The sequence below is a fragment of the Bombina bombina genome, chromosome 9 (genome assembly GCF_027579735.1).
Source record: "Bombina bombina isolate aBomBom1 chromosome 9, aBomBom1.pri, whole genome shotgun sequence".
Lineage (NCBI taxonomy): Eukaryota > Metazoa > Chordata > Amphibia > Anura > Bombinatoridae > Bombina > Bombina bombina.
In genome coordinates, this window is record NC_069507.1 from 114,188,088 (window position 1) to 114,200,285 (window position 12,198).

Sequence of the window (12,198 nt, forward strand, 5' to 3'; positions counted from 1 at the left end):
CTGTCTTAAACCCAGTCGCTAAGTTTTTTTTTTTCAATAAATTTATTTTTCACATTATTTATATACTTATATTTTTATGCTCGTTATTTTTCATTCTCCTCCCACTCACCATTTCCGGCTTTGTTAGACAGTGACGTATAGAGCGGTCCCACCCGCTCTATACGTGTCTACTAGGCTTGTGCACATCGAGCATCTAACAACGGCGCATGCGCATCCTGACTTCACTCTCACCTTTGCACATGCGTTAATCCGGTCATCGGTCAACGTGGACGCGCTCGCTTTGCTAGTATGAACTAAAAGAACTTAGGCATGCACAGAATGAAACATCCACTGATTACGTGAATTGACGGCCGCCTAACGGCCAAAGAATCAATTGGATGTTTAGACAACGTGACAGTTGTTTGGAAAAAAAAAAAGAATATTACGGGTTGATTTTAAAATAGCAGAATCGATGCAAAATATATCAAATATCTAAGGTAATATTGATATATAGAAATATTTATGAATGAACATAATATTTATTTGGCTTGATATATTGATTGATTTATTGCACACCAGTTTAGTTTACCTTCACTTTAACTTGCCCCTGGGTATCTTAAAATCAGAAAAACACATTCCCTTGAAATGAAAAAGTGACATAATTCTTCCTATAATAAAGTATTCCATACAGAAGGGGTTAAAACTCTTCTTGTTAGAAAGAAACAAGATATATGTAAACTTTTATCATGGTATATACTATGACATTAAATAAATACTCAGTAATTCTCTTTTCTATTCATACTATTAGGGTAAACAACATTCATAAAATCTGTTTGTTTTAATTGCTAGATACCTCAGCACTACAAAGCTTTTTCATTAGAATTTTAATCATTTTCTTTTTTTCAAAATCCTCTCATTGTTTTTTTTGTTTTGTTTTTTCAAATCAGTTATCCTAATCCTCACTGATACAGTACAGTATCTGGCTTTACAATTAATGTACTTAGTTTAGTGCATTTACTTGTTTTTATGTGAGCTTGTTGAATTGCTGCTCTTCGTTCTTATTTAACGTGTGTAATCGGTAGATATGTACATTATTTTGGGCTTCATTAGTTGGTAGTGAAGAAAAGCCTGAAAATGTCTGTGCAGGTCGGCTATTTTCGGCTCTGGATCTGTGCACATAAAGATATTTGTGTGTTGTAATTTTTCTTGAATATATTGGGTGCTGAAAATAGCCAAATGCTGCAGACCGTGGACATTTTCATGCTTTTCACTAATGAATAACGCAGCCCATATAATACATATGCCTAGTAATTGGTATATAAATATATTTCAAGCCACTGCGAGTTGGTAAGTATATTATATGTGTCTAAGAAAGGGAACAATGAACGATCATAGTGTGCTTTTTAGTTTTCGTTGCCCTTTTTCTAGCAATTGATTCATTAATAAAGATAATCATTTTTGTCACGTCCTTTCATACCATAATTCACATAAAAATTGTACATTGTGAAGTGTTTTGTTTCATAACCAAAGAGCTTACCTAGGTATCTCCTCAACGAATAATATGGGAACAAAGCAAATTTGATAATAGAAGTAAATTGGAAACTTCTTTGGGTTTAATATCCCTTTAAAGGGACACTAAACCCAATTTTTATCTTTCATGATTCAGATAGAGCATGCAATTTTAAGCAACTTTCTAATTTACGCCTATTATCAATTTTTCTCCGTTCTCTTGCTATCTTTATTTAAAAAGCAGGAATGTGATGCATAGGAGCCAGCCCTTTTTTGGTTGAGAACCTGGGTTATGCTTGCTTATTGGTGGGTGAATGTAATCATCCAATAAGAAAGCACTCTCCATGGTGCTGAACCTAAAATGGGCAGGATTTACATTCCTGCTTTTAAAATAAAGATAGCAAGAGAACAAAGAAAAATTGATAATAGGAGTAAATTAGAAAGTTGCTTAAAATTCCATGCTCTATACGAATCATGAAAGAAAAAAAATTGGGTTCAGTGTCCCTTTAATTAATGATATGCTCTATTATATATGATCAAATGAAAGCTCTCTGGGAGGAGTTTTGTAAGAATACCACCATTTGTATGGCAGAATAGTACACATAAGTAGAAAAATACATTTTGTTCTAGACAGCCGCATGCTAATCTCTCTGATTATGCTGAATTTAGACTTCAGGGTCTTATTAGCACAATGGACATTACTTCACGATTGTAATTTTACATTTTGTATAATGGTTAACTATCAAAACTGTAACCAAAACTCTGCATCAGATGTCTTAAAGGGACATAATACTCATATGCTAAATCATTTGAAAGTGATGCAGCATAACTGTAAAAAGTTGACAAGAAAATATCACCTGAGCATCTCTATGTAAAAAAAGGAAGTTATTTTACCTCAAAATTTCCTCAGCTCACCATAGTAAGTGCTGTGTAAGCAATTATACTTTAGCTGCTGTCCTTCTGCAAGTTGAAAAAAAACAATAGCCAATCAGCATCGGCATTGCTGAGGTAATGCTTTGCCTTTGCTGTGATCTCATGAGATTTCATAGAACTTACTTAAACTGAATATGAAAATAACATGGCTATGCCTGCACATGACAGATGCACACTCCCTAGCTTGTCCTGGGACAAGCATCCTGACTGGCTGCTTAAAATCTCTTTACAGTGTGGAGTGAATACTTAGGAAATTTGAGGTAAAATATCTTCCTTCGTTACATAGAGATGTTCAGGTGATATTTTCTAGTCCGCTTTTTACAGCTATGCGGCATCAGTTTCAAGTGCTTCAACATTTGGGTATCATGGCCCTTTAAATATTATTTGCAGATTTATTAGTTAAATAACTGGTTGTCTGTATGAGCTGTGGACAGAGCAGCTTGTTTTGTATATGCTGCAGTCAGAGAGATGGAGCAACATGTTAAAAACTACAGAGACGGGGGCGGAGCTAACCGCCAAGGAGATTAGCCGCACATGACAATAGCTCCTGTCTTCACCTTATATTTTTTGGGTTCATTTTTGCCCTTTGAGCTCACAAATTCTGGGGATGTGCTGTACCCCTAACTGAGACTCTGCTACACAAGACAGAGCAAGTTTAAGGAGCGCTCTCCCAGCTCTTTGACGATTCCATAAGGTGAGGCCTAACCACGAGGCGGTGTAAACATGGAGGTCACTCGCGTGGCTATATTGGCCCTTTTTGAGGAACATCACCGCAATCTGCTTTGCAGACTGGATCGGCTAATATTGATTAGCAGACACCCGGACTCGAAGGAGGATGGGCCTCCTGTGGCTCCCATTATCTGTGAGGGTCCTACCTGTGAGAATGACTCCAGTTACAATGCACCAGAGATGGAGTTTTCCGTGCCCCAGGGAGTGGTTTGTGTGCAGCCGGATACCTGTGAGCCTTCCCTGCTCGCCTTGGCCCTCATCCGGGGAGCTGCTGCTGATGCTTGGGATGACGGAGGGAGTTCAAGAACGGAGCTGCTAACTAGGGAGTATCTGCAAGCTCAGCCCGATCTGTTGCCGCTGCATCACTTCTCCCCTAATGCTTATGCTGCCCGGTCCCTACACAGAGGGGAGATCATCTGGCTGGATGCGGGGACTTACCTTCCCGACCCATCTGCATTACATGTCGATCAGCTTCCCCTGGTCACACCCGCTCTCCCAGCTGTTCGGATCGGAATCCAAAGCTGGCGAATAGGAGTGGGTTAGTTTGAGGATAAAACTCTGGGACCCAGGACATCGAATTACCCGGTCCTTTCAGATATGCCTACCTCAACACAGCTTTGGCTACCGCTGTGGACAATATTAATTGTCTTAAGCAAAGGATCTGTTTTTCACTCTCGGGGATGCCCTTTTCCATCTGACAGTTTGAAATAGTATAAGAGAGCCCTACATACATGACCTGCATCATTGTTATTCTCCTACATATAAGAGACTTAGACATGGGATAAGTTGAGTCTTGGGTCTAGGGCTATACCGCTGTGTTGCAACCAACATGATTTGCATGATCTTGCCTATTAGTGCGTTTGTATCATTATCCAACCTATCCAAGATAATACTGTATGAAGGCTGTAAAAGCCGATATGTATGTACAACATGTGCTTAAGCTAGTTCACTGCTAATTATTTCCCGAGCATATTTGAATATTTATCTACGCTAGTTATCTGCTCCTCCAAAAATCTAAGTGTATATCTCTTTGTATGTAGATCCCTTAAAGTGTCATTATATACTAAGCCCTGACTTTTATAGCTCTTAAGGGGTTACTCTATGTCCGTGCTATTTAGAAGCAGCTATTTAGCTAATGTAATACAAAAATGTAAGTAAATGTTTTGGAAATGTTGTTTGAGACTATAACTGGAAAAACATGTATACAGAATCACATTAGCTGCTCTTGATATCCGAATAGATACCTACTGTTCCCAGTACCCTTGGGGCTTATATTAGGGATCACTTGTTAATTATCTGCTTTAAATCCGCCCCCCCTCTATCCCTCTTCTCCTCCCCTCCCCCCCCCTCTTCTTTCCCCCTCTTCTCCCCCCTATTCCTTTCCCTTTGCCTCTCCCCCTCCCTCTCCCCTTCCCTCCCTCTCCCCTTCCCTCCCTCTCCCCTTCCCTCTCTCCCCCCTTTCCCTCCCCCCCCCTTTTTCCCTCTTCTACCCCTCCTTTCCCTCTTCCTCCCCTCTCTCTCCCTCTTTCGCCCTCTTCCTCTCTCTCCCTCCCCTCCCCCTACCCTATCCCCCCTCTCCCTCCTTATTCCTCCCTCTTCCAAGTATGTGGTAAGGGATAAACACCTTATCCTCCACATTCCCATTTGGCAGAGTTGTGTTGTCTCTGCCCTGCCCGTGGAGCCTTGTTTGAGTGTGTCCCGGTTTGATTATAAAAATGGCTCTTCGGTTATTTACTATGTTTATTGCTCTGTGTTCAATACTTCTAGATACTTTTTCATTTTCATTTTAGTATAAGAGTTTTCTCACTTATGTACCTAATGCATGTGATAACACTACTGGCGCGTTGCAATGGGTTTAGGGTTTGTATATTTCTCACCTGATTATAAGTCTTCTGAACCTACAGCTTTTAGATTCACATTCTTATTGACCTCCTGGTAGCTGTTTTAATGCGAATAGTTATACGCTGGCACCTATTTAGGTTCAAGTTTAATTATGAACCAGTCCCTGTAGCTTATTTCCTTGAAGTAGTGTAAGGTACTCGCGTATATATTGTTAATTTTCATTTTCTTCTTCCATCTCCTTCAATTTTATTGTTAGTTTTCTGGACCTAACCATGGTCCCAGCGGCTATAGGAAGGAGGATATAAAGTGTAGGCCTCATTCAGGCCTGAACTAACTAAAAGCCCTCTGAGTAGTACATTAATCTTAATGAGGTCCAAAAGCGGCCTCGGCTACCATGGGGGAAAAGGGGGTGCTTTGAGGTTTGCTCTCCCATTTTATGTATATCCCAATCTACGAGTCTTCTATGATTGTTATAATAAGAGATCTATACCCAAATTTGTTATTTAGCATCTGTTTATGTTCATGAAACCTATATTGTCATATACTATGTGCCATATGTTTGTCTGGGCAAACTGATTCTTGTTTGTTATTGTTATTCCCTCAATAAAAAATATATTTAAAATAATAAATATTATTTGTAATTTGCTGGTTTCAATATAAATACTTAAAAAAAAATAGTATTTAATGCCCCTTTTAAAGAGAATGGTGGCCAACAAAAGTGTACTTGGTTTAATTGTGAAAAAATCAAGTCTCTCTACCTTGAATATAAAATAAGTTTGGTAAATGTGGCTCAGGGTTAGAGTCTGATGATCTAAAGCTCTCAGCTCTGGAGATTACTTAAGACGTCTTCCATACTGCCAAGTCCCTCAAACAATTTTAGAAAGACAAATCTTAGCTTGAGATCTGTTTATCAAGCTGTGCAGAGTTCTTTATGTGAGGGAGGGACATACAATACAATTTAATGCTTAAAAAGGCCCCCACATATGTTGTGGTTTCTCTTCATATCGCTGAGTTTCTGATCATCAGACCCTTATTGTATAAAAATACTTTATGTGAGTAATATCATTTGTAGTAAACTTACTGTTTTTGTCTCCCTTTTTATTTTACCTACACAGCCGCTGGAGCTAAGGGGTCCATATGATATAGCGACCTTGTATCCTTTTGAAATTTCATTGGTTTGGAATTTTGTAATTTGTGTGATGGTTATCTGCATATAGTAATCGTGTAAGCTGAGTAATATTAGAGAGATTGGAGGAGGCAAAGCACCAGCATGTTTAATGACGTACATGGTGATCTAAGATTTCTGTTTTGAAACACGCTAATGAATGTTATTACAAATACTGCAGTTGATCAGAATCTATCAGTTGATAACTAATAGTTGCCAATAAACACATTTTAATGATACTTTCTCTTGCAAGGTGTATCCAGTCCACGGATTCATCCTTACTTGTGGGATATTCTCATTCCCTACAGGAAGTGACAAAGAGAGCACACAGCAAAGCTGTACATATAGCTCCCCCTCTGGCTCCGCCCCCCCAATCATTCTCTTTGCCGCTCTAACAAGTAGCATCTCCACGGGAGGGTAAAGTGAATGTGGTGTTAGATTTGTAGTTTTTTATATCTTCAATCAAAAGTTTGTTATTTTTAAATAGTGCCGGTTTGTACTATTTACTCTCTAGCAGAAAGTGAAGAAGAATTCTGCTGAGAGGAAAATGATTTTAGCATGTTGTAACTAAAATCCACTGCTGTTCCCACGTAGGACTGAGGAGTACCAGAAAACTTCAGTTGGGGGGAACAGTTTGCAGGCTTAACTGCTATAAGGTATGCTCAGTCATCTTTTTCTAGTCAAGACTTAGTAATGCTAGAAGACTGACAAGAATTCCCATGTGGGGAAGGTAAGCTATATTCTGAGACTCAGTATAGAAGGAAGGCTTAATTAACAGGGCTAACAGACTGGTGGACACTGTTAAGGGGCAAGCGATTATTTTATAGTGAAAATGTGACGATTGTACAAGTTTTTATTACTTTTGGAGTGGTTTTCTGGGGTTTTTATTCCACATGGCAGAATTTTAGACACCTATTGAGGGTTTTGAAGGCCCCACAACTCCGGAGTGGAGAGGGAGGGGGCCTAAATTTCGCACCTCAGTTGCGCAGTTCATATTGCAGACAGCTTCATGCAGCTTCACGTGGAGGGTCCAAAGAATACTTGAGGACTTCATAGAGGCATATTTCTATCAGATTAATCCCCAGGGGCAAGGTAGGGCCACAGCAGATTGCTGTGGCACGGTGCTGTAGTTTGCTAACCGGTTGTCAGCTTTAGGTTGCTCCGGTTCGGGCATTAAGGGGTTAATTGACTTGATACTTACTGTGCAATCATTGAAAAGCATTAAGACAGTGTGGTAAAAATTTCAGGAAGATTGGATAATTTTTTGTGATTTAGTAAAAAAGTGAGCGCTTTTTATTATTTAAAGGCACAGTACCGTTTTTTCTCAAATTGTATTTTTCAGTATTTGAGTGCTGTCTAAGTCTGTTTAACATGTCTGAGCCTACAGATAGATGTTGCTCTATGTGTTTAGTAGCCATGGTGGAACCCCCTTTACATTTGTGTTTTAAGTGTGCTAATGTGTCTAAACATTTTAAAGATCACGATGTTTCACTTATAAATGTATCCCAAGATGATTCTTTAACAGAAGGCAATGAGGATAGCCCACCTTCCTCTCCCCATGTGTTGACACCAGTTACGCCCGCGCAAGCGATGCCTAGTACCTCTAGCGCATTGGCCCCTATTACATTGCAACAATTAGCAGCAGTCATGGATAATTCCCTTGCAGCATTTTTATCCAAACTGCCAGTTTTTCCTAAAAAGCGTGATAGCTTGGTCTTAAGAACAGAGTATGAGCAATCAGAAGCTTTGGAGGATTTATCTGTTGTACCCTCACAACACTCTGAAGTGTCGGTGAGGGATGGGTTGTCCGTAGGAGAAATTTCTGACACCGGAAAGGTTTCTCAGCGGGCAGAATCAGATTCCTTAGTGTTTAAATTTAAGCTGGAACACCTCCGCGTGCTGCTTAAGGAGGTATTAGCTACGCTGGATGATTGCGACCCCATGGTGGTCCCAGAGAAATTGTGTAAAATGGACAAATATCTAGAAGTCCCTGTATACACTGATGCGTTTCCGATCCCGAAGAGGGTAGCGGATATTGTGGATAGGGAGTGGGAGAGACCAGGTGTACCCTTTGTTCCCCCCCCCTATCTTTAAGAAAATGTTCCCCATTACTGATCCCAGGCGGGACGCACGGCAGACGGTCCCTAAGGTAGAGGGGGCAGTTTCAACACTAGCCAAGCGCACAACCATACCAATTGAAGGCAGTTGTGCGTTCAAAGATCCTATGGATAAAAAATTAGAACGTTTACTAAAGAAAATATTTGTTCAACAAGGTTTCCTTCTCCAGCCTATTGCCTGCATTATTCCTGTAACTACTGCAGCGGCTTTCTGGTTTGAGCCGCTGGAGGAGTCGCTCCAGACGGAGACTTCATATGACGAAATTATGGATAGAATTAAGGCGCTAAAGCTGGCTAATTCTTTTATCACTGATGCCGCTTTTCAATTAGCTAAGTTAGCGGCGAAAAATTCTGGTTTTGCCATCATGGCGCGCAGAGCGCTTTGGCTTAAATCATGGTCGGCCGATGTGTCGTCTAAGACAAAGTTACTGAATATTCCTTTCAAGGGAAAGACCCTTTTCGGGCCCGAGTTGAAAGAGATTATTTCGGATATCACTGGGGGAAAGGGCCATGCCCTCCCGCAAGATAGGCCTTTTAAGGCTAAAAACAAGGCTAATTTCCGTTCCTTTCGCAACTTCAGGAGCGGTCCTGCTTCAACCTCTGCGACCGCAAAGCAAGAGGGTAACTCTTCACAGCCCAAGGCAACCTGGAAACCTTTGCAGGGCTGGAACAAGGGTAAACAGGCCAAGAAGCCTGCAGCTGCTACTAAGACAGCATGAAGGGGTAGCCCCCGATCCGGGACCGGATCTGGTAGGGGGCAGACTCTCTCTCTTTGCTCAGGCTTGGGCAAGAGATGTTCCCGATCCCTGGGCATTAGAGATAGTTGCTCAGGGATATCTTCTAGAATTCAAGGACTCTCCTCCAAGGGGAAGGTTCCACATTTCTCGTCTGTCTACAGACACGACAAAGAAATAGGCGTTCTTACACTGTGTAGAAGATCTACTCCAGATGGGAGTGATATATCCAGTCCCACTCACAGAACGAGGACTGGGTTTTTACTCAAACCTGTTTGTGGTTCCCAAAAGGAGGGAACTTTCAGACCAATTCTGGATCTAAAAATTCTAAACAAATTCCTCAGAGTTCCATCCTTCAAGATGGAGACCATTTGGTCAATCTTACCGATGATCCAGGAAGGTCAATATATGACTACCGTGGATCTAAAGGATGCGTACCTTCATATTCCTATCCACAAAGATCACCATCAGTTCCTAAGGTTCGCTTTTCTGGACAAGCATTACCAGTTCGTGGCCCTTCCCTTCGGGTTGGCCACTGCTCCAAGAATTTTCACAAAGGTGCTAGGGTCCCTTTTAGCGGTACTAAGACCGCAGGGCATTGCAGTAGCACCCTATCTGGACGACATATTGATACAGGCGTCGTCCTTTCTCAGAGCCAAGGCTCATACGGATATTGTTCTGGCCTTTCTAAGGTCTCACGGGTGGAATGTGAACACCGAAAAAAGTTCTCTGTTCCCACTCACAAGGGTTCCCTTCCTGGGAACACTAATAGACTCGGTAGAAATGAAAATATTTCTGACGGAGGTCAGAAGGTTAAAGCTTCTAAGCACTTGCCGAGCTCTTCATTCCATTCTTCGGCCATCTGTAGCTCAGTGCATGGAGGTAATTGGATTAATGGTGGCAGCAATGGACATAGTCCCTTTTGCTCGAATTCATCTCAGACCACTACAATTGTGCATGCTCAAACAGTGGAATGGGGATTATGCAGATTTGTCTCCTCAAATCCAACTAGACCAGGAAACCAGAGATTCTCTTCTCTGGTGGTTGTCTCAGGATCACCTGTCTCAGGGAATGTGCTTCCGCAGACCGGAGTGGATCATTGTAACGACCGACGCCAGTCTGTTAGGCTGGGGCGCGGTCTGGGGCTCCCTGAAAGCTCAGGGCCTATGGTCTCGGGAAGAGTCTCTTCTCCCGATTAACATTTTGGAACTGAGAGCGATATTCAATGCGCTCCAGGCATGGCCTCAGCTAGCGACGGCCAAGTTCATCAGATTTCAGTCCGACAACATCACGACTGTAGCATACATCAATCATCAGGGAGGAACAAGGAGTTCCTTAGCGATGAAGGAAGTAACCAAGATAATCAGGTGGGCGGAGGATCACTCTTGCCACCTATCTGCAATTCACATCCCAGGAGTAGACAACTGGGAAGCGGATTTCCTGAGTCGTCAGACTTTTCACCCGGGGGAGTGGGAGCTCCATCCGGAGGTATTTGCTCAGCTGACTCAGTTGTGGGGTATTCCAGAGTTGGATCTGATGGCGTCCCGTCAGAACACCAAACTTCCCCTTTACGGATCCAGGTCCAGGGATCCCAAAACGGCATTGATAGATGCTCTAGTAGCGCCTTGGTCCTTCAATCTGGCCTATGTCTTTCCACTGTTTCCCCTTCTCCCTCGGCTGGTAGCCAGAATCACACAGGAGAAGGCCTCTGTAATTCTGATAGCGCCTGCGTGGCCACGCAGGACTTGGTATGCAGACCTAGTGGACATGTCATCTGTTCCACCATGGACACTGCCAATGAGGCAGGATCTTCTAATACAGGGTCCTTTCAAGCATCCAAATCTAGTTTCTCTACAGCTGACTGCTTGGAGATTGAACGCTTAATTCTATCCAAGCGTGGGTTCTCTGAATCAGTCATAGACACTCTGATCCAAGCTAGAAAACCTGTCACCAGGAAAATTTACCATAAGATATGGCGGAAATATCTTTGTTGGTGTGAATCCAAGGGTTACTCGTGGAGTAAGATTAGGATTCCAAGAATATTGTCTTTTCTCCAAGAAGGATTGGAAAAAGGCTTATCAGCTAGTTCCTTAAAGGGACAGATATCAGCTCTGTCGATCCTTTTACACAAGCGTCTGGCAGCAGTACCAGATGTTCAAGCGTTTGTACAGGCGTTAGTCAGAATCAAGCCTGTCTATAAACCTGTGGCTCCTCCATGGAGTCTAAATTTAGTTCTTTCAGTTCTTCAAGGGGTTCCGTTTGAACCTTTACATTCCATAGATATTAAGTTATTATCTTGGAAAGTTTTATTTTTGGTTGCTATATCTTCTGCTCGAAGAGTTTCAGAATTGTCTGCTTTGCAGTGTAATTCACCCTATCTGGTGTTCCATGCAGATAAGGTAGTTTTACGTACCAAATCTGGTTTTCTTCCTAAAGTTGTTTCTAATAAGAACATTAACCAGGAAATCATTGTTCCTTCTCTGTGTCCTAATCCAGCTTCTAAGAAGGAACGGCTTTTACACAATCTTGATGTGGTTCGTGCTTTGAAATTCTATTTACAAGCAACTAAGGATTTCAGACAAACATCATCTTTGTTGTCTATTCTGGTAAGAGGAGAGGTCAAAAAGCGACGGCTACCTCTCTTTCTTTCTGGTTGAAAAGCATCATCCGATTGGCTTATGAGACTGCTGGGCAGCAGCCTCCTGAACGAATTACAGCTCATTCCACCAGAGCTGTGGCTTCCACTTGGGCTTTCAAGAATGAGGCTTCTGTTGAACAGATTTGTAAGGCAGTGACTTGGTCCTCACTGCATACTTTTGCCAAATTTTACAAATTCGATACTTTTGCTTCTTCGGAGGCTATTTTTGGGAGAAAGGTTTTGCAAGCAGTGGTGCCTTCCGTTCAAGTTACTTGTCTTGTTCCCTCCCTTCATCCGTGTCCTAAAGCTTTGGTATTGGTATCCCACAAGTAAGGATGAATCCGTGGACTGGATACACCTTGCAAGAGAAAACAGAATTTATGCTTACCTAATAAATTACTTTCTCTTGCGGTGTATCCAGTCCACGGCCCGCCCTGGCAATTAAGTCAGGTTAAAATTTCTTGTTTAAACTACAGTCACCACTGCACCCTATGGTTTCTCCTTTTTCTCCTAACCGTCGGTCGAATGACTGGGGGGGCGGAGCCAGAGGGG

The 12,198-nt window shown here is 41.9% G+C and overlaps 1 protein-coding gene across 1 annotated transcript in view; it reads left to right on the forward strand.

Annotated features, from left to right (window-relative positions):
- The window catches only part of RPP30 (ribonuclease P/MRP subunit p30), a 110,745-nt gene that overhangs the window by 43,224 nt on the left and 55,323 nt on the right, over nt 1-12,198 (forward strand). The window contains exon 10 of the mRNA XM_053692321.1: nt 6,108-6,145. Coding sequence (XP_053548296.1) covers nt 6,108-6,145 — 38 coding nt within the window. The remainder of the gene's footprint in view (nt 1-6,107; nt 6,146-12,198) is intronic.